Source organism: Cervus elaphus, chromosome 23 (genome assembly GCF_910594005.1).
Source record: "Cervus elaphus chromosome 23, mCerEla1.1, whole genome shotgun sequence".
In the NCBI taxonomy this organism is placed as follows: Eukaryota; Metazoa; Chordata; class Mammalia; order Artiodactyla; family Cervidae; genus Cervus; species Cervus elaphus.
The window spans coordinates 36669636-36692863 of NC_057837.1; the positions used below are offsets into that span (position 1 = coordinate 36669636).

Consider the following 23228-nt stretch of genomic DNA (forward strand, 5'->3'; position numbering starts at 1 on the left):
TTAAAACACATGCACAAACTAGAAGAATGGGAAGGGATTATTGAGAAGACTTGCTTTCTACTTTCTTTCAATATTCTTAGTAAGATTAGTGAGTTACTTTTATCATAAGCAGTAGCAACAATATTATCATTTTGAAATCGCTCCTTTGTGAAATTCTGATATTTATGCTGTTAAACTCCCATTTTACGTGAGTGTCTGTGCTGCACTAGAGTTGCTTCCATATGCTGACAAAAACTGATTCTACGCTCTAAAAAAATGAACTTCTTTACAAAACAGAAACAGAGTCACAGATGTGAAAAACAGATTTATGGTTCCCAGGGGGCGATGGGGGAGGGATAAATTGGGAGGTTGAGACTGGCATATATACACACTGCTATGTATGAAATAGATAACTAATAAGGGCCTCCTGTAGAGCACGGGAAACTCTACTCAATACTCTGCAATGACCTATATGGGGAAAGAATCTAAAAACAGAACAGGTACATGTATAACTGATTCGCTTTGCCATACAGCAGAAACTGACAATATTGTAAATCACCTATACTCTAATAAAAATTTTAGAAAGTAAAAAAAGGCTGACTCTATGCAGCTTTCCCCATCTTGGCTTTCAGTGACTTTATGCTGATACATTAAAATTGGCTCTGGTGGGAGTATTCACACCATGGAAATTGACAGATAGTAGCAGTCGGGGCCTTTGTAACCAAACGGGTGTCCTGGTTCCAGCACTTGCTGATGGTGAGCTTCACCTTCTCCTTCTCTCCCTCCCTTGCTGTCTCCACCTTTTCCTCTTTTCTTCCATCCTTCATTCCTCTTAAATATGTACCAGATATTTAGAGCTTTCACAGAGCTTACAATTTAGTGGGGGTAACAGACATTAGGGCTTTCCTGATGACTCAGAAGGTAATGAATCCACCTACAATGCAGGAGACCCAGGTTTGATCCCCTGGAGAAGGGAATGGCAACTCTGTCCAGTATTCTTGCCTGAAGAGTTCCATAGACAGAGGAGCCTGGGGTCGAGAAGAGTTGGACACGACTGAGTGGCTAACGCTTCCAGTACCTTTCATGTTCACTCGAAACAGAACTAGTTCGATCAGTAAAACTTGGAAGCGATTTCTTCAACAGACATGAAGAAATAATTGTATAGGAAGTGATTTCTTCAACAGACATTAAGAAATAATTGTATAAGTAATTATATAGATCGGGTTATGACAAATGCTAAAAGAAGAGAAAGAATAGTATAAGAGTGTGTTAAAGGAAGACCTACTCTTAAGTTTTTTTTCTGAAGTATAGTTGATTTACAATGCCATGCTAGTTACAGATGTACAGCAAAGTGATTCAGTAGCACACACACATACTCTTTTTCAGATTCTTTTCTGTTTAGGTTATTACAGAACATTGAGCAGAGTTCCCTGTAGCAACTCTGACAGTAGACCCTTGTTAGACAGTAGGTCCTTGTTACCTACTGTTGTGTGAGGTAGTCAGCAAAGAATTGTGGGTATTGTTGCTTGTTTTCACTAAATTAGATAATCTTTTCATTTTTTAATTAATCTACATCATTTGGTACTTTACTTACTAACGAGAATCTAGAGAGATGAGTGTTCTTCATTATTTTTCTGATGAACCCTGTAACTGCTTGAGTCATGTATTTATAACCACGTTACTGACAGTTGTAGGTATTTTGTCCCTGAAAATGAGATCCTTGGATGTGAAGGTCTGAGCCTCACACACAGTCTGTTCTTTGCATTTAATCCTGTCTCTGTAAGGCACTGTGCATATTCTCTGTGTCTGTTTTGAAGTAACATGGATGGTAATATATTCACTGGTGTTTTTAAAGTGCACAGGAGGTAAAAGTGGATTTAGTGGTTAATGTTTTTTAACTTATTTGACAAACTTTAGCACTTTCTCCCGTTACAGGAATTTCTACAAAAATAGTTTCCTTGGTTTGTTTTATCTAAGAGTAGAAAATCCCAAGCTTGTAAATTTTCAGAATCATTTCATTTTCTACCTATTTTAGTTCCTTTCTCTTTGGTTCCCAAGGTTTTCTTATAACACTTTCTTTCCTCTGATAATAGGCTCAGTCTCAGGGTGCAATAACGTTTAAGATTATACCCAGCATCAAAGAAGAGACACCGTCGAAGGAGGGCAAGGTAATCATTCCTTAAAAATCCTTTTTATTTCCCCCTAGGAGGAACTAATGTTTTTCCATTTAATACATATCTTCTTTGTCTCAGCAAGCTGACCTTAATATTCTGTTTTTTAAATAAATCAGAGTTAGAAGAATACTGGCCATTTCACATTTACTCTTTATATTTATTCATCGTAAATGGAACTCTCTTCTAGATGTTTATCAAAGCCCTCTTTGACTATGACCCTAATGAGGATAAAGCAATTCCATGTAAGGAAGCCGGGCTTTCTTTCAAAAAGGGAGATATTCTTCAGATTATGAGCCAAGATGATGCAACGTGGTGGCAAGCAAAGCATGAAGGAGATGCCAACCCCAGAGCAGGACTGATTCCCTCTAAGCATTTCCAGGAAAGGTGAGTTCCTGGCGCAGAATCATGGCCTGTCTGCAGCTGACCTTTTGTTCCCTGCAAAATACCATTTCAGCATAGTTGTGATAAAATAAGCCCTGAAACCTTGCCTTCGAAGCCTTTATCCCTCAGGTTTGGATTTCTGTTTTGTCTAATGAAGTATGAATAATGACCAAAAATAACATGACAGTCTCAGGTCATATTCACTTTTTGTTATGAAGCAAATGGAAAAAAGCACATTAATATCTGAAACTGCATTGATGTGAAAGCTAGAAGAAAAAAAAAGTGATTTCAGAGTCAGGAGAATTTATAAAAATTTGGAAGTTAGAGGATTTATTTCTTAATTTGAGTAGATTGCATTGTATTCATTTTTTCCTCCAACTTTCCATTTTTTCTTAAGACTTTTAGTATTTTAGTGATATATTAGTCTTGGATCTGTCCTGAAAATTGATAGGCATATTGACCTTCTTTTCCCCAGGAGACTGGCTCTGAGACGACCAGAAATATTAGTCCAGCCCCTGAAAGTTTCCAGTAGGAAATCATGTAAGTTTGTTAATAAGAATGCAGAAAACCTAAACCTCGCTGTTTATTTTTGACTATTATAGCAGGTGTTTGTGGTAGAATAAGAGGTCCTATTACGTGTGGTAACTTTTGGATCATCTTTTCATAAGAACCAACAAGTAAGAAATTCATAGTGGAAATGGCAAAGTGAATCTTTTGAAGAAAGGGGTCTTTGGGGTTGTTTATAATAAACCCATGACTCACTCTTTAAGGGAAAAAAAAAAGATTGCTACTCTTTTTGTTTTTTGAATTGAGGTATTTTATATTGTAACATAAAACGCATCCCTTATTTCTCTAAAGCTAAGAGGTTTGGTTAAGATGATTCTTGGTAAAGATTAGAGGGGAAAAAAAATCCATCATTTTCTTGGGCACAAAAGCAATTGTGCCTAAAACAGTTGTTCTTGTTCTATTTTGTTCCTTATTTGTTTGGACATCATAGTAGCTCTGACCTTCACCCTGTCTGTTCAGAGTTATTACCAGACTAGATTAAAAGAAAATAAGAGTAAGAAAAACAAGGATGTAGGATTGCTGGAAGAAATAGTGTGGTTTTTCTTTCAACCTACCCTTCTCTCAGCCACTCTTGACTTCCCACCTCCCACCTCTTATAAGTCCCCAGCTTATCTTTAAATGTCCTCCTTTATCTTCTTTGTTTCATGGTTCTAGGTATTTTAAGAGTTTTAAAAAAGCCCTTTGTTTTCAGCATAGAAATTGTACATTAAAAGGTGAAATGAGCAAATAAACGGTCCTGGAATTATACACCAACATCTGTTTTTGGTATCGCTGCGTTTTTCACATCTCCTGTTATTTCTGTCAGTTAGTAGGAGCATAGAGCCCAGGAATCACATTAGAAGGGAGCCAAACTGCAGTCGCGTATAAATCTCACCAGCAGGCTTCAAGCAGAGCGCTGATGCGAAAGCCTGCTTGTTCTTGCTCTGTTCAGTCTGGGCCGGAGGAAGAAACCCTTATCGTAGACTGCCACATGGACTGTGACACTGAGGCTTCACGTTTAACCAGAGTGTTGCGTTGCTCAATGCGATGAACTTTCACTGGGAGCACATCCAGAGGAAAGGGGCTTTGAGGCCCCTACCCGACTTGCTCTCTCAGGGACTTTTGAATTTGAGGGCCTGCACACTTCTTATATATGTGGGACAAAATATGTGTAACCTGAAAAGTAGATGTGATTCTACTCAAATCTGAATGCATACTCAAATTGGCTTGAGTTTTAGACAATGTAGACATGTACCATTGGTTATAATTATGAATGTTCACTTATGTAAAATTTTTGATAGATTTTTGTTTTTAAACTGTATGAAGTAGAGAGGTTGTCTTTTTAATAGCTCTCTCCACTGGTTTCAGTATAAATGTTTGTGAATGTGAGGGGGTGTGTGTGTTTGTGTGCGGGTGTGTGTATAGAAGCACTAATTATAATGGAGACTTTTTATCTTTGAATGTACATAATTTCTTTTCTTTGTTAATACTCTAGTATCTGAGCCCGAGGACTTGTCTTTAGGGAATGTGAAGGTCCTTTCACCCTTATTTCCTTTTCTTTCTCTCTCTCTTTATTTTTAACCTAGATTTTGATTCACTGATAGATGCATTGTTCTCATATTTAGGTGTTTCTTATTTTTAAATAAAAATAAATCTGGTCAATATTAGCTGAAGTAAATCACTAGCATATAGTAAATACAGCCTTGTTCAGAGAAGCATTATATTTCTGTGAAAATTAAATAGAAAGCCAATGTCTTTATTCTCAAAAAGAATTGAAATTCCATTTGAAATTTCTTTGAATGTTGTCTCATAAACCCCTGAACTCAAAAGTTATGCAAAAATCATTGCACTGGATCTGAACATTTTTTAAAGCATTTAAAAGCACTTTGTTTTGTAGCCTGTGTATTTGAAAATGATTTTTTTTTTTAATGTAACTGAATCTCATAAAAGCCGTCTGACTCAACACTTCCTGGACTTTAACTTTTGGTACTTAGATTGTTGGAGTAGGACATTCATGTTTTCATGCCCTTTGCTGAATTGTAGAATAATACTATGAAGAAAAGCAGAATGCTAATATAAAGTCTTTTATTTTTATATTTCATTTTATTGAAAAAGTCTATATATATTTTATAATCATTCCATTTAATTACATTGAGTAACATATAATAGATTTTAAAGTTTCTGATTTAACAAAATTTCTAAAATAAGAATAATCCACCTTGGTGTTTATAAATTTATGGAAAAAACTCATGTTTATAAAAATTTTCTTCACTAAATTTCACAAGGGCACTTAAAACCTAGGAAGATAATGGGTAAGACATGGAATTTAGAAAAATGACTAATCTGAAAATGTCAAATTAGCCAGTTAACTTTTTCATAAAGTGATTGCTTTTGCATTACTAGTGTTTTACTCTTTATTTTAAATAAAGAGTAAACTTTATAACTGAAGTCTGCTTGGAGGAAAACTTCGTGGGTAATGGCCCTGGTACTATAGGGGTTCAGTTAGGGTGAATGTAGAAGTCAAGAAGGGTTGGAGCATCCCAGGGCTGTGTTATCTCTGCCTTTGTGTTTGTGCTAGAACTCTGGGTCCTGGCTCCATTAGACCCAGAATAAAGTAAATCAATTTTATTCTGAATACAATCGGAAGACTTCCTCAGGCTTTACAACTGCCATCCTTATATGCAAAATTCTGAGTGTGTGTGGTATTCAATCTTGATGCTTAGTTATAGCTCCTCTCCTTAAGAATCCATGTATATCTAATACATATCCAGAAAAATGGGCTCCTCAAACAAAATAATTTGCTTCTTACACATTCTTAAAAACTAAAACATGAACTCTTAAAACTAAAACATTCCTGAATCTTAGAAGCTTGATGTAGCAACTCATCTCATCCTCTTCTTATTCCTCCTCCTCCTATCCAGCAAAGCCATTTTTTTAACTTTTTATTTTATATTGGAATGTAGCTGATTAACAATGTTGTGATAGTTTCAGGTGGAGAGCAGAGGGATTCAGCCATCCATACACTACATGTATCCATTCTCCCCCCAGACTCCCCTGCCATCCAGGCTGCCGCGTAACATTGAGCAGAGTTCCCTGAGCTGTATAGTAGGTCTTTCCAACAAAGACGTTTATACAGAATTTCATCTGCCTGCCTTCCCTGCTCATCTAATGCTAGGCTGTCACATAATGAATGTTAATAACACAGACAGGACAGCAGGGCTGGGAAGCTGACAGGTGTTCTTTGCTGTGATGAGGGTTTAGATAGTTACCAGAAGGACACAGGGTGTTTGGGGCTGAGTACGAGCACATTTTATGTCTCAAGTGGTACATAGGGATAGATACCCTGACAGACAACTTGGCAGCTTGTGATACTTGTGTCGATATAATTTAAAGGAACTATGTTTCTTCTGTCAAAGCTGATTTTTATAGTTCAGTTGCGTATGTAAAGCCATATGATGTCACCTAACTTCTAAGAAGAAATATGAATTTCTTTGATTACTTGAAATATTGTTTGTTCCCTCTCTATTGAAACATAAGTATATAAGTTAGGAATTAGCTTCTTAGTAGCATAAACTTTAACTTCAATTCAATGTAATTTATATTTAAATCGAGTCTGTGTGGGATTCGGAAAAGACTCTTATTCATGGAGTCTATTTTACTGCAGAATGTTCAAGTATGATATTTATTTACAGTGCTTAATTTCCTGTTTTTAGTTATCAAAATATAAATACCTGAATATTTCTAATAATGATGATTGAATATTAACGAAAATATTTTCTTTTACAAAATAGCTCTAATAGAACTCTGGTTATAAAAAAACAAAATTGTACAACTTACTGACTTTTTAAAAATTATAAGGTAGAGACACAAAATATTTTAGAATTTGTTTTAACCAATTTTGATTGTTATCATGTGGGTAAAAAAGAAAACATTTAACTGCAGTCAAAGGGTGTCCATTTAGAGTGTCACCAGGTTCATTCAAAGACAAATATTTTGTGAACTGAAGATCACAGTCTACTAGCAATAAAATTTAAACATTGAGGAAAAGAGTGAATTCATTCACATGGTACCAGTGTTCTGGAAGGCCAAACATTTGAGAATAAGATGTATATGTATATATCATTACTCTACAGGTTGTTGTAACAGTACTTTCCAAGTTGAGTAAGCCCCTTCTTCCTGGCATCTTAGATAATGTTTATTTACTGTTTTCACACATACATTTAATTCAGAAATTAACAAATAGATTATGTTCTTAAATTAAGTTTGTGTGTCTAATACTTTGTCACACATTTTCTGAATATTGGTGGGATTGTGTGTAAGAGCAACATATGAGGTTTTAAAAATATGTGAAATACTTTTTTGCCCCGACACCTTTTGGGAGATATCAAAGATCAGTTTGTGTAGAAAGAGGTGTAGATGAATTAAGTTGTAAATTGCACACCTGATCATGAGATGGTTGAGGTGAAGACCTTTCTTGTTGCTTAGTTTTCATCTCAATAAATTGTGATCTCCTTACACACATAAAGATAAGACTGTCAGGGTGTATGTGTTTAGCTTTTCCACGTGAGAGATTCTCAGCCATACTATCTCCTGCCTTTCGTCCTGGGACCCTGGTTCATACAGGTAAGAGAGGTGACCAGCGGTTAGAGGTCTGGTCTGTGGTCATGGATCACTGCAGCCTTTAGGGGAGACTGCAGTGAGGGGTGAGTGGTCTGAGAAAGTAGTTTCTAGAGTGGAGGCCTAACTCTGCCCCAGAGAATATCCCACCAATACAGACACAGTTTCTCCACTTGTCGGGAGCATCTGGTGGGTCCCACTCTGGTAACCTCCAGCAACAAGTCCATCCTGCCGGGGATGCAGTGCTTTTCCTTCCTCTGAGGACAACGTTGCTCTCTCTCATTGTGACCTTGGTCTGTCTCTCCTCTGGGCTTTTTATAATTGTTGCATCCTGCATGTTGGTGCTCAGTGATGTAGAGTGGACTCTTGCTGCGGCTGGGAGAGGAGACCGCCCTTCCCTGGCTCCCCTGGCAGGGAAACACCTAAGAGGCTGAGGATTCTGGGCGGGCAGGAGGCTGTAGCCATGGAGGGTGGAGAGAGGTAGTCAGGAAACGACAGAAATCTGTTATTTCCAGGGACCTTTCCCTTGACTTATGTTTCCTAATTCGAAGCTCCAGGTTTTAAAAAGTGACTTTCGGTGTGATTGCATGGTAATTCAAAACTCAGACTCTGGAACTGGACTGCGTGGGTCCACATCCCAGCTGTGCCACTTAGGAGTGCCTTATCCCTCTCTACGTCTGATTTCCCATCTGTAAAATGGGGATAATACTTCCAGCCTCATAGGGTTGTTGGAAAATTATGTAACTTTATGCGTTTGACGTGCATTCCGCAGTGCCTAACTGAAGCAAGAGTCCTGCAGCTTACCCCAGCTCTCTTTTGAGATCCACCTTTTATATATTTTTCCTCTTTGCTTTTTCTACTGGGTTCTGTTAAGCATGATACATGCTATTGGATATTTATGTGTATGTTGTGTCATGCTAAAAATACCATCTCTTCCTACTTTAGAACTGCATGGAGGAAATGTTCTTTTGAGAATTTATGCAGCATATTTAGGACCTCTTATTAGAATATGAAATGTACATATGCTGCATATATTTTAAGTTACAGATTTTATTTTTATGTGGATGGACTTTGGTGTTTTAATTTGTGTGTGTGTGAGAGAGAGACGTGGCTTTTTATCATCTAATTTATGTGATGTGGAGTCTTTAATCAAGAGTGCAATATTCAGTCTATCTTATTGTGTATTATCACAAAAGCACACTCTGTTTAACAGTCTGTTACGCTTTACAGCAGAAATGTCTGAGATCACAGGTTGATCAATCTTTAACATGACCTGTTTTTATGTCTACTTAGATGTTGGGCTTGGCTCTCCTGTGTCACATCCCTTCATTGTTTGTTTTCTAATCATTTGTTTTAGATGCACGTGGCATTTCAGAGCTCCTAAGAAATGAGGATAAATAAACTCACAACTTGAGTGACTCATACTATAAACCTGAATAGTAATAATTTGCTTGTCATCTTGGCAAATGACTGTCCCAATAAAACTAATGCAGTTTGAAGGCCCATGGGTATTTGAAAAGTAAAAATAAGATGTTGTGCACACTTTCTCCTAAGTGTTTTCTTTGGCTTCTGTGCTGTCCTGTGAAGAGAGAAGTGAGCAGAGAGCTATTCTGATTGGTCCTGTTCACTCAGTAAGGTCAGGTAGCAAAACATCTCCTGCCTTGACTTGTAGTTACAATGTTCTTCTGTTAAATATCCAGTTTTCTCTCTCCTCCATTAACTGAAGAGGAGTCTCCTAGGTCAAACCTAACTCATAATGCCTTCTTATTAGTAACTTAAGAATTATTTCAGATTACTTCTTAAAATACTTTTCATCATGTAACATAGACAGCATAAAAATAAAGGGTTCTGTCTGACTCATTTCATATGTATAATAAGTTGATGACAGTTGTCAGGATATTGTTACATTTACAGGATATATAGACACTTTAAGGGCAAAATTTGTTGCTTCTAAAATGTTTACTTCTTTTTACTATTTTCATCATGAAATATCCTCAGTTCTAAATAGTTTAGAAACAGAACTGTGCCATGAAAATTAATATAATCCCCTTATAGAAGGTATTATTTTTAAGAAATGCCGATTTTTTTTTCTGGTTATTTCCCCTTGTGTACCCATAATAAACTATATGAAGACTTTTGTGTTTTTACTGCTTAAGTGTATACATTATTTTTAGACCATAACTACAGTATAGTCTAAAATTTAGTTTTTCAGATTCTATTTATTCATTGACTAATTATTTTGAAATATTTAAAATACATTTGTTTTTTCCCTTTGGCTTTTCTAAGATGAGGAGACAGTTGAGAGTGGTAGGTGGATTTTTTTTTTTTTTTCTTTTTCTCCCTTGGGTGCAGCATCTTCCTACTTTAATTGTATTTTCTGCACATTTAATCATTTCCTCTTTCTTTTTTTGTGCTTCTCAGAGGAAATTAAAGGTACATGTATACAAGTTTCCCTGCATAGTCTAGTAATTTTGTTTAGTGCACATATGTAGAGGATTAAATTGATCATAGTAAGCAGTTTATATTTAAAAGATCATTGTACATCCTATCTTTCATCTTGACATTATAGTACCCGCAGTCATGGTTGGACTTTGTTTTAGAAAGAAATGTACACTTCTTTTTTTTTTTGCTTCATAAAGCAGCAGTATACACAGTATTTAATGTAGTACATTACTTTTATCTGCAGTAGTCTCAAAGATAAATGAAGAAAGCAGTGCTATTCATATCTACTGACAGACTCATTATTAACTAAGGATGTGGGTAACGTCTTCTTAACTATTTGATTTCTGCACAGTCTGTGCTATTAGTTTTAGAAGTATATTTGTATAAAGATGAAAAGCCTAAAATAATTAGACCCCACTACTTAAATTAAAAATTTAAGATATGCATAACCCAGTATTTGTTTAATTCTTGGAAATAATTAATAGCATATTGTTTATTTTAAAATGTTTTCATCTGTTTATTTTTTTTTTAAACCAAACTAAGGGCTGTGTCTTCATTTTAACCTTTCTGTCTACTCCAGTGAGCCAAAATAAGTGCTATATTTTACATATTCTCAAAGAGCCTGATTTACAAAAATAAATTAACTTTGGGAATCAAATGGTATAATTTTCTTGATTGACAAACTATAAATGTATCAGACAAGTCTGTTAAAATGTTCTTGGAACTGCAGTTAAGGCACTTCCGAAGCAACGTGAAAAAAGAATTGCATGATGTTTCAAAATGTTACTGTAAACTTAAATATAAAACAGAATGTTTTATGTTTAAGAGTAGCATTGTGAGGGCTGTTCTTTGCTGTGCTTTATGATTGTTTGAAGTGATTTATTTTTTTGCATCTGTGGCTGGGCTTCTAACTGTTCTGCTTTGTTTCTTGGCTTTCGTTCTGTCTGCTCTTACACTCCATCCAGAAGATGCTGAATATGGTGGTATCAGCAGTGGAACCTATCTAGGTGAGCAATTAGTCATGGAAGAGGAGTTCTTTCTTTCTGTTGCTTTCTTCAAAGCCATTATACTGTTTTTGTCTTAAATTAGCATATTTACATTAGCATGCTCTGTTATCAGTGGGGGGTAGCATGAACCTTTATTTTAAACTGGCTCAGTTGGTTGGACACAAAGGAATTAAAAATGTGCTTTGGTTTATTATTCAGGAAACTTCCCAGATGCTCTATTTTTGAAAACCATGGTAATTTTTTGATAGAGGATGACAAATCATCTATTTGTGCTAAGTAAGTTTACTGAATTAGTTGTATCTGGATTTCTCTAAATTATCTAGCTAGCTGTAAATTATTCAAAACTTCTAAATAACTTGCATCTTCCTAAATAACTTTGGTTCCATTTTCTAATGATTTATTATTCCCATAACCCCCCTCAAAATACCCATTGATCAGCTCCCTGTACGATTAAAGTTTATGATTAACTTGCTCCTCTGTTTTGGATGGAAAATTTTCCAACTTGGAGATGCCAAGGGATGTTGTAAACAAAAGTCAGGATATCCAGAGATTGTTAAAGCCTTCAGAGTTATCTTCGTCTCAATTCAGACGTTTCCTCACTCTGCTGTGTGTCGAAACACTGACAAATTCTTCACCTGCAGTAGTGATGGGTAGTGGTTATGGAAACTCAGTTTGAGAGAGAACTCTTTCAACCTCCTTATTTTCAGATTAATATTTAGCAATATTTATGTACATGATGATAATATCTCTTGGTTATTGAAGAACGGTGCCAGATACTGTATTTGTTATTTAACATATATCTTACTTCCCTTTTTAAATTTTTTTTTTTTACTCTTATCTCTTATATGGCGAGATTGGTGGTATTTTATCCACTTTAAAAAAGAAAAAAAGGAAACTGAGACACAGAAATCTTACAGGATTTACCAGAGACAATAAATGTTGCATCCTGGTTTCAAATCCACAGCGATGTAGGTATAATACCTATTGTGTCTTTTACAGTATGCTGCCCTCTAGCTTTTCTTTCTACAAAACAAACAAAAATTGCAGAACATAGGGTATTTTAATTTATATGCTGGGAAAATTATAATTTACAGAGAGAGAACTGAATGATCAGAGAGAGGTTAAAATTTCCTCAATTCTTCACTCCATTCAGAACAATACAATGTGCCAGATACTCTGTATAGTAATCGATTCTCTCTCATAATCGTAGAAGCCTTAATGGCTTCAAACCAGAAGCATTGATTAGTCTCCTGATTCTGTGGTCAGCTGGGCAGTTCTGGTCTGTGTCAGCCTGGCAGATGGCTGCAGGCTGGTTGTTTGGCTGGGGTCTGTCTGGTCTGGGGGTCAGGAGTGTTCAGTTGGGCAAACTTGTTACTATCCCACATAGTTTTTCACCCTCCAGTAAGCTGACCATGTAGAGGTCTCAGGGCTCTGCAGAGCCACAGAGAGAACCATCTCTGGTATGTAAGTGTGATGAAGCCTCTGCTTATATCACATCCACTGATGGCCCATTGGCCAGAACAAGTCTTGTGGCCATGCCAGAGTCTGTCGGGGGTTGGGGGTGGACTGCCCTGGAAGTTGGGGGACAGGGAGAAGCCGTGACTGCAAACTTCTGCCTGTCTCCAAACTAGAAAGAGGGGCACCTATCCTTGGTCTGTGTATATCTATCCAGTGAAGAACTGTGGCATACTGTGCAAGGGGTTCTCAAGGCAAGAATACTGAGGTGGTTTGCCATTGGCTTCTCCAGTGGACCACATTTTGTCAGAACTCTCCACCATGACCCATCCATCTTGGGTGGCCCTACACTGCATGGCTCATAGTTTCATTGAGTTAGACAAGGGTGTGGTCCATGTGATCAGTTTGATTAATTTTCTGTGATTGTGGTTTTCATCCTGTCTGCCCTTTGATGGAGAAGGATAAGAAGCTTATGGAAGCTTCCTGATGGGAGAGACTGACTGAGGGGAAAACTGGGTCTTGTTCTGATGGGCGGGGCCATGCTCAGTAAATGAGATGGTTGGATGGCATCACTGACTTGATGGACATGAGTTTGAGTCAGCTACGGGAGTTGGTCATGGACAGGGAAGCCTGGTGTGCTGCAGTCCATGGGGTCACAAAGAGTCAAACATGACTGAGTGACTGAACTGACTGAACTAACTGAACTGAACAACTATGGCATAAAGCATTATTGGATGAATGTCGGCTTCCCTGGTGGCTCAGATGGTAAAGAATCTGCCTGCCATGCAGGTGACCTGCGTTCCATCCCTAGGTGGGGAAGATCCCCTGGAGAAGGGACTGACAAACCTTTCCAGTATTCTTGCCTGGAGAATCTTGTAGACAGAGGAGCCTAGTGGGCTACAAGTCTGTGGGGTCACAAAGAGTCGGACACGACTGAGTGACTAACACTTTCACATCACATAAAATACGGTAATTCAGAGGACGTGATGATCATCTGAGTCTGGGGCAGTGAGGGACTCAGTCCCGTGAGAGCTGACACTGGAACAGGCTCCGTGGTTTAGGCGGAGTCACAGTGCCAGAGGATGAGGGCAGGAGCAGCAGTGTGGACAGAGGTGACTGTTGCAGAGCACAGGTGACAGGTAGACAGCAGCACTGAAAATTTACCATAGTGCTCGATGATGTGAGGTCTTCAATGGCAGGCCAAGTAACTTACACATTTTCTTAGCATTTTGCCTGGTTTTTGGACTCACGTAATTCTTTGTATAAAATTTTATCCCAAGAATGAAATACAGGTTTCATTCTACATCTCTCTGATAGAATGTAGGGTTTTATAAAGTTAATATTTAGTAGATATGACTTGAAACTCAAAAGCAAAGGTGATCAGCACAATGGGTTGCTTTCAAGAGCTCAAAGGGCATGAGTTCTGATAAAATGCCACTGCATCTGGCAACTCGGAATCACTGCTGACGCCTGAGAAATGACTTTACTGGAAGCCAGAGCCTTGCAAGTGAGGGTGGACAGTGAAGGGAGAGGTCAGCTGAGGTCAAGGTGGTTTGTGTAGCTGAGGATAGGAGTATTTTAGTGGGAGAGGATAATTGGTTCATATCTATAGGCAGAGATAAAAGGATTGATGGTTAAATTCTGAGATAGAAAGTAGTTCCCTGATCAAAATTCCAAAGCAGATGAGATTGGGTGAAATTAAGACCACAGCATCTTCATCACTTAGATCAAGTGAAGTCTGCAGATACCACAGGTCCCAGGAAAACATTTTTTAGAAAGTGCAGAGGGCTTAGTCCTTCCAAGAGACCACTCTGTGGTTGTTCCACTTGCTTCACTTGTGTCCGACTCTTTGTGACCCTATGGACTGTAGCCCGCCAGGCTCCTCTATCCATGGGATTCTCCAGACAAGAATACTGGAGTGGGTGCCATGCCCCTCTCCAGGGGATCTTCTCAACCCGGGGATCAAACCCATGTCTCTCATGTCTTTTGCATTGGCAGGTAGGTTCCTTACCACTAGCACCACCTGGGAAGGCCCGCTTTGCAACCCGCCCCCCCACCCCCAATTATGGATAAAAACAGGGCACAATCCAGGTGAAAGGGGAATATCATGAGTCATTTAGTAACTTGTATCAAGGGGTTCACAGACAGTTGTCAGGCTGTGTTTAGGCAACAGATGCATTTTTATTAGACCCACAAACATGAGAAATTTCATGTTTCCTGGCTCCTTTGACAAAACAGATTTGACCAAAGTAGGCCTTCATTTTCCAGTGTTAGGAATTAGCCGAGGCTGAGTTACAAGTGGCCCCTTAAATGAACACAAGCTCTCCAGTTCAGCCCAGCATCGCTGTGCTGTGGCTGAGCCAGCCCGGAGACGGGATCCCGCGACACTCTTCTAACAGTCGTGTTGATGCTTGTGCTATATAACAGTGAAGTCTTTCTTTATGTCCCAGTTCTCAAACGTGGGGAAATAAAAGTAACCAAAGAGCAGTTAAGGGAAAATGGGACCACCTAGTTCTTCGAGGAGTGAATACTGTACAAATCGTGTTAGTGTTGACAGAATGCAATTTAAGATTTTTCTGCCTGTCTAGCTTCTGTTGGCTTTTGGATTTTGCAAGCGCTGATTACAGAGCCTAACTCTCAACTCCGTTCAACTCCTGGTCATGGAGACAAGCTTTCCTTTCCATACCTGACCGGCCAACAGGAGAGCAAGGTCGACATGTTTTCATAGATGTGCGTCATGACATCTTTCTTCTTTCTGGTCTAAATGCTTGTTCTGATATAATAGCAGCAAGAGAGCCACAGATTCGAGGCACCTAGAGGTTCATGTAGCTGCAGGTGGGGTCAGGTATCTGAGAAGTGTACAGTAAGACAATGTTGTGTTTAAATAAAGGCTATGACATAGTAGGATACAGAAATTATTAGTGTTTCTGATAGAAGGTTTTTCTTTTAAGGAAGCCCTTCAGTGAATGACTACTGAGTGGAAATTGTGTCTTTTTGCGGGATACACAAGTTTGATGGTACTTCTCTGGTTAGTTTTAGTAGTATTAAAGAGTTACTTTGTTACAAACAGACTAAGCAAATGGACTGTTTGGTGGCATGCTGTTTTGGCTCCCACCAAAAACCTAACCCTCAAAATACTACAGATTTTTATACATTTTTAAAAGCAGTCTCATAAGCAGCAGGCTAACATTTATGGCAAAGCTATTTTTTGGTATAAATATTATTTGGTAAACACCTTTAATTATAAAGAATCTGCCTGCAGTGTAGGAGACCCAGGTTCGATCCCTGGGTCAGGAAGATCCTCTGGAGAAGAGAATGCCTACCCACTCCAGTATTCTTGCCTGGAGAATCCCATGGACAGAGGAGCCTAGTGGGCCATATATATAGTCCATGGGGTCACAAAGAGTTGGATATGACTGAGTAATTAAGTTTTCACTTTCACTTTAAATATAGTGACTTAATGCAATAGTGTGATGTTTTATTAGCTTTTCTTCTTTTCTCCTGTTGAATAATCATGTCACTACCTTTTTTTTTTTTCCCCTCTATAGGGTTCTTTGTCAGTTTCCTGTTAATGTTATGAGCCCTTTCCTTGTCATGCACATTAGTTCTGTCTCTGCTGTGTGCATTTTCTTCTGGTCCTTTGGTTGCATTTTACCTTTTTTTTAAATGTCAAGTTTAATATCATATAGACATTTTAATTTTTACATAGTCAAATCTATGAATTCTTTCCTCTGTTTTCAGAGTTTTGTATTCCCCACACCAAAAATTTTAACTTATATCTTTTAAAAGTAATGTGTATATTAGGTTGAAACATGCGAAATTGTTGTGGGTTTTTTTTTTGTAGGTCAAAAGTCATCAGGATGTCAGCAGTTTCACACAACTCTATTTAGTAAATTGTTTGAAAAGTGAAATGGCATTGTAAGTTCTTGCAGGCAAAAGCAGGAACCATTTCCCCTCTTCCTCCTTGGTGTCATGTCCTCCTTCAAAAGACCCCACTTTAGCTCTGATTAGCAGATTCTTATGATATTTGAAGAATATAACTTTCTTGTAATGGTATTTCTGGATTGGTTTCCTGATATTTATTGAGCACCTGTTATGTTCTGGACACTCAGCATTTCCAGAGATCAAAAGCAGACCCCCTTTCATAGAGTAAGGGAATGGGGTGAAGACATAACTAAATAAATTGCACTAAATAAATTACATAATACAGTCAGTGGTGAGACATGCCACGAAGAAAAGTGAAGCTGGAATAGCCACTGGGAGAGGTAAGGACACACAGCTTCAGTTTTCCCCAGGGTGGTCACTGAAGGCCTCCTTGAGGCCATGGTGGAGAAAACCCCTGAGGGGGCCTTGTGGAAAGGAGTAGTGGGGCAATCATGTGCAAAGGCCCTGAGACAGGCCCTGGGGCATCTGCGGAGCAGGGAGACCAGTGTGACCGGAGCAGAATGAACAAAGGAAAGAGCGACAGGCTCTGAGGCTGGTGTGATAACAGGATGCTGGTGTGAGGGACACTGAGCCAACCCCTTTGGCTCTTACTTGTGTGGGATGGGAAGTCAGGCAGGGGTTTGGAGCAGAGTGACCTGCCTGGCTGTGAGCTTCAGGGTCACTCTAGCTGATTTGCTGAGAAAGGGCTGTAAGAGAGCCAGGGCAGAGGAGGGCAGCTGTGTGTCATCCAAACAAAAAGTGACTGTAGCTGGATCCAAAATGTCATTAGTAGAGGTGGCCCTGGTGGCTCAGTCAGTACAGAATCTGCCTGCAATGCAGGAGACCCAGGTTTGATCCCTGAGTTGGCAAGATCCCCTGGAGAAGGGAATGGCAACCCACTCCAGTATTCCTGCCTAGAGAGAATCCCATGGACAGAAGAGCCTGGTGGGCTACAGTCCATGACATCGCAAAGAGTTGGACACGACTGAGTGACTATTACTCACTCATACCTATACGTACACTCAGAGATTTTAAGGAATTGGATCATGTGACTGTGGAGGCTTAATAAGTCAAAATCTACAGGCTAGGTAGCAGACTGGAGACCAGGGAAGAGCTGCAGTTTGAGCCAAAGGCTGTCTGCTGCTGGAAATCCTTCTTGCTCAGGGAGAGGTTAGTCTCTTTTCCATTAAGATCTTCAACTGATTGGATGAGGCCCACCCACATTATAGAAAGTAATCTGCTTTGAGAGGGTGAGATGGATTGAGAGAGTAGCACTGACATATATATACTGCCGCATGTGAAATATAGCTAGTGGGAAGCTGCTATATCCAGTACAGGGAGCTCAGCTTGGTCTCTGTGAAGACCTAGATGGTTGAGATGGGGAATGGTGGGAGGGGATATATATGTAAACTTATAGCTGATTTACACTGTTATATAGCAGAAACTAACACAACACTGTAAAGCAATTATACTCCAATAAAAAAATAAAACAGAAGAAAAGAAAGAAAAAGTAACCTGCTTTATTCCAAGTCTACTGATCTGAATGTTAGCCTTTATCCAAGAAACACCTTTACCAGAGGCATCCAGAATAATGTCTGACCATCTGGGCACCGTGACCCAGCCAAGTTGACACGTAAGATTAGGCATCACATTCTCCATTCTCTTACTCTATGTTAAATATATCTATGGTAATTACTGTGGTGAGGAAAAATTTACCCTTCGGAGAGTTGATATGTCTTGCACATCAGATGTTTCTCTCACTAAAAGAAGTAATTTAAACCATCCAAGTCAACAACAGGGAGTGGGTCTGTGACATTTCAGGCGATTACTACAAGTCATATAGTACTCTGGTGGCTCCAGAGCTCAGCCACTACTGCTGCTTTCTCAGACATGCCTGGTTCTAAAGAGCAGCCTTTGCACAGGACACCTTCTCCAGCTCTAGGACCCCTCTGGAACACGGCCAAGGGAGTTCCTAGAAATTCTGCCTTCTCATGAGGTCATTTCCAAGGACTACTTAGAAGAATTTCTTCCCCTCACTCCTTATCTGCCTCCACACTGTTATTTCCTGAGTCCACAGATGCAGAAGGAAAGCGAGAGTGATTACGCTGCAGACAGAATATTCTTGGACCCCAAGTGGAAATGCCCAGGGTCGCTACTGATCCAAGTGAGGCCGATAATCATTTAGTGAATACATTCGATTATTTTTCACTTTCTCTGATGTGCATAAAGTCAAGCACAAAACAGTATAAGTAACCCTTTCCCTGATGACTGGTTACATTTTTGAAAAATACATTCCATGTCAAATTGAGCTAAGTTGACTCTTGAAAGCAGTAGCACTGTAATGCTCCAAGCATTGAATGTCTCTTTGTATGAGAATTATATCTTGAAACCGTATTTAGTGAGCCATCACTGATATGAACGTACACTGGGTCGTAGGATTCTTATTGATGTGTAATACTGGATTTCTTAAAGGTCACTGTATTTATCGATAAAAGATGTTTTGTTATTAATGGAGGGAAGGAAAAAGCTAACTAGGCAGTGTAAGTTGTGCATTGTTTGCATAAAATTAATAAACTGAGGTTAAATTGATAGTATGCTATAAACATGAATTGTAGAAAATTACACCTTTGAAAGTGTGTGTGTGTATATAAATACTTAAAGTATACACACATGTACACATACGTGAATTATTAATAATTCACTTCCTCCTATAAACTCTAAACAATTTCCTTTAGTTTTGATGGTTGGTGTTAGAGTTAGTGTGTCTTTGGTGTGTGTGTGTACATGTGCATATGCTGACTTCCAAAGGGTAATTGCTTCTCAGTGGTAGAAATGCAAGCTTTAAAGATTCTGTCTCCTTTTTCCTACTACAATACAAAATAGTTCTTATGAAGAATAACTGGCCTTTTCTTTAACTGGTAAGAATTACAGAATGTTTTCGCTCTGTTTAATTCATTATAGAAATTGTGTTATAAACAATTCACAAAGCACTGCTTATCACGCATCTGTCTTCCAACACAATTTCTTGCAAATGATCTCCTGAAAAATCATCAGTTTTTCTCCATTTCTGCTCCTGCTGGAGCACTTCATGCATTCTTTTAAAACAAGATCAGTTTTGGGACTTCTGTAAGTTAAGACTGTTCTTTCTATTTAACGAAAGTGTTTACCATAAAATTCAATAAAAACAAATCCATTCATTTGTTATTTCTTTTAAAACTTATTTACCCATCTCTAATCCTGTATTTCTTCCTAATCCTGTTTCTTATTTGTCTCATGTTTAAGCACCAGTGAATCTCTAGTTACATTGCCTATTTTATAAATCTAGCATAAGATTCCATTTGTTCCAATATTCAGTCATTTTATTAAAGAATGTTATGTAGGTAAGTACAGCTGTGTCAAAATATACTGCTTTAATATTTTTCCAAAAAATAAAATTTATACAAAGAGAACATTTAGAAGTATTCTTTCAAACGTGGTACAGGTTCTTTCTTGAGTAAGAAAGAACTCTGCATAATCTCAACATGTCTGGAATACTACTTGGAAATATTCTCTCTGACAGAAACCATTCCTGCTTGGAGAATTTTAGGTTGCATAGACTCAACTTAAAAAAATAACATTAAAATTTCAAATCCAATTTTCCCCTTTTCAGAATTATATTTTTATATTCATTTTTATGTGTGCATACTGTATTTTCTTATAATTTTGAAAGAGTAAGTAAGACTCATTTCTTTATTAGCTGGCTGGAAGAAGATTAAATTCTCATATGGTTTTTCTTTTTCTTAAATGGTAATGCTGTGCTATACTTAAAAAAAATTGTTGATGGTATCAGGAAAACTTTTTAAGACCTAGGTGATTTTTTTTTTCTTGGAAATTGCAGGTTGATATTTTATATTAGCTTCCATGATTTCATTAGATACTTTGAGTTTCTGTTTTTACTTTTAGCTGGAGATGAGCTGAAAAATTCAAGGGTATTTATGGCATTTGAACATTTCTTTTATACTCAGAGCAACTTTGTACTTGTAACATTCCAGAAGTGAATTTTCCCTGTTCAAAAGCCTTTTCTTCCTTTTTATACAAAATTAGCATTGTATGGCCAGTTAATATAATCCATGATGACGTTCAGTTTTCTTTTTTTTCCCCCTCCGTGATCCTGTTTTATAAGGTGGATATAGAAGGTGACTAATTCAGTCTATCTCCAGATCTCTGTGACTTTTACAGTTTTCTGCTGGCATTGCTTTTCAGTTTAAACTTCGTCCCAAGATTTTTACTTGTTTGTTGTTTTACGGTATTCTTAATTATCCCTCTTTGTCTTTGGGATAATTTTACGGCTGGCATACTCTGGGAGCATCACTTCAACAATAACTTTGTTGTAGGATCATGTTACTACATAGTTTTTACATGTCTGTTGTGATTTATATCATCATAACAAGATTGGCATTATATTCAAAATGTTTATTTTAATGGAAATTTTCAACATTTTGTTGTCAGAAGCCTATCATTATATAATCACTTCCAGCCACTTAGTTTTTATTAATGTGTACATGAATTTTTTAATAGTCTTAAAAAGTTCATTCATCGTAGTATTTTCTTTTCCTTGTAATTAAGGTACCTACTGAACTCATTAAATATTTGCTTGGTCAAATTAATTCATTGTTTTAACCAAATAACTTTCATACAGTGTTTTTGGCTGTTCTCCCAATTTTGAAAAGTAGCACATTTTAGTATGTTAAAGGTGAGAAGAAAGAATTAAAATGCTTATTTTTATTTTAAGAAACTAAGCCCTTTTCTTCACTGTGTTTGCATAAAATAAATGTGTTTCTTCAAAAAATTAGGAACTTCTATAAATCTCTTAATTTTTGAGATGCTTATGACTGATATTGCTCTGTTTTAATTCAAGTAGGTTTCACTGAAACTCTTCTTTCCCAATCTGCAGGCATCTGTAACATTTAATATATTAAAAGCTTATATTCTTAGAAACACTGAGGATGCATAGTTTCTAATGTTATTACCAGGCTGGTTACAGAAATATCACCAAAGATGGAACCTGTACCATTTGAAAAGTCCAAGTGGACACATACTAGTATGTATTCTCTTATGGTTAACAGAGAGGCAGGTCACACTCTCGTTCACACATGTGATTTTTAAGGCTGTTAGTGTTGGTGGTGAGTTACCACGACTCTGTTGGAGGGTAAGGCCTTTTTTTGTTACTGCAGATACTGCCCATAAAATGATCATGTATTTTTTTTTTTTAACAAAATGTCATAAATGTCAAAATTTTATGAAAGTAAGATCATTAAAATGATAAATATTTACATTGTAAAAATCTTCACTGAAACTACTTATTTATGGGAGCCAAAGAAACTGATAACAATTTGTGATTTTAAAAAATCACATTCAGCTTTATTAGTTTAGTTCTGTTTCCGACACCCAGGCTGCTTTTCTTTTACCCTCTTCACTTCTTAGGTGAGTCCGCTGGTTCTCTCTTTACCTTCCTTGATCTTTGATCTTTCGTTTTTTACTATATTCTCACTAAAAATTTTTTGCCATTGTTTTTGCTTTCATTGCTTTTTAAGTATTTAAGTGTTTTAATCTATTGGCTATTCCTAGCCTTTAAGAATATAAAACTTTGATCTATTTTCATAATCATTTCAAAATACAGGAAACTGGAACCTGCCTCTGAGACACAGGCAAAATGTATTTCCTGTTATATATTGATGTAACCTCACAGATACATCCACCAATACTGGATTTCATTTGTTTGGTGTTTTTGTGTATTTTTTAAATTGTAAAATTATGTAACATTATGGAAAGTCTTTTAAAAATAGGAGAAAATAGTTGCCCATAGCCCTCTCCCCCTAGTATATTGTCTGCTTTTATACTTTTTTCTGTGTTCATACCACTTTTTATATTAGTAAAACTCAGTATAATTATGACTATTATATATGTCCAGTTTTTTCCATTTATTGCTATAGCAAATGCATTTCTTAATGGTGTTGTATAGTTCTTTTTAAATTTTTATTTTACATTGAAGTATAGTTGATTAGCAGTGTTGTATTAGTTTTAGGTGTCTAGCAAAGTGATCCAGTTATATATATACATGTATCCCTTTTCAAGTTCTTTTCCCGCTTAGGTTATTATAGAATATTGAGCAGCATTTCCTGTGCTATATGATAGGTCCTTGTTGGTTATGTATTTTAAATATAGCAGTGTCTTAAGCCCCCTTTCTTTGAAAAGGTGTTTCATAGTTAATCATTCCCATACTTCTATATATTTTGAATGCTTCAAGTTGTTTTTTTACTATTAAAAATATCACTAACATTTGAAATTATAGGATGTGAAAGTTGCTCAGTCGTGTCCAGCTCTTTGCGACCCCATGCACTATACACTCCATGGAATTCTCCAGGCCAGAATACTGGAGTGGGTAGCCTTTCTCTTCTCCAGGGGATCTTCCCAAACCAGGAATCGAACCCAGGTCTCCTGCATTGTGGGCGGATTCTTTACCAGCTGAGCCACAGGGCAGCCTGAAATTATAGGATGGATAGATATAATACTTATCTATAATTATTTGAAGTTAATTTTAATACCAAATGATTCTTAATTTACATATGTAAGCATTAAATTTAATACCCTTTTTGATGAATGGTGCTCTATCCATGGTGTTATATCAGTGATGTTATATAAATACTATTATATCAAATATAGT

At 37.4% G+C, this 23228-nt stretch overlaps 1 protein-coding gene across 4 annotated transcripts in view; it reads left to right on the forward strand.

Annotated features, from left to right (window-relative positions):
• Positions 1-23228, forward strand: part of MPP7 (MAGUK p55 scaffold protein 7) — a 215425-nt gene that overhangs the window by 155511 nt on the left and 36686 nt on the right. For 2 of the 4 annotated variants that reach the window (XM_043883946.1, XM_043883945.1), the window contains 6 exons: positions 2073-2147; positions 2341-2537; positions 3010-3074; positions 9984-10004; positions 10119-10130; positions 11105-11146. In XM_043883946.1, coding sequence (XP_043739881.1) covers positions 2073-2147; positions 2341-2537; positions 3010-3074; positions 9984-10004; positions 10119-10130; positions 11105-11146 — 412 coding nt within the window. The remainder of the gene's footprint in view (positions 1-2072; positions 2148-2340; positions 2538-3009; positions 3075-9983; positions 10005-10118; positions 10131-11104; positions 11147-23228) is intronic. The other 2 variants (XM_043883948.1, XM_043883949.1) reach the window with 2 other exon arrangements.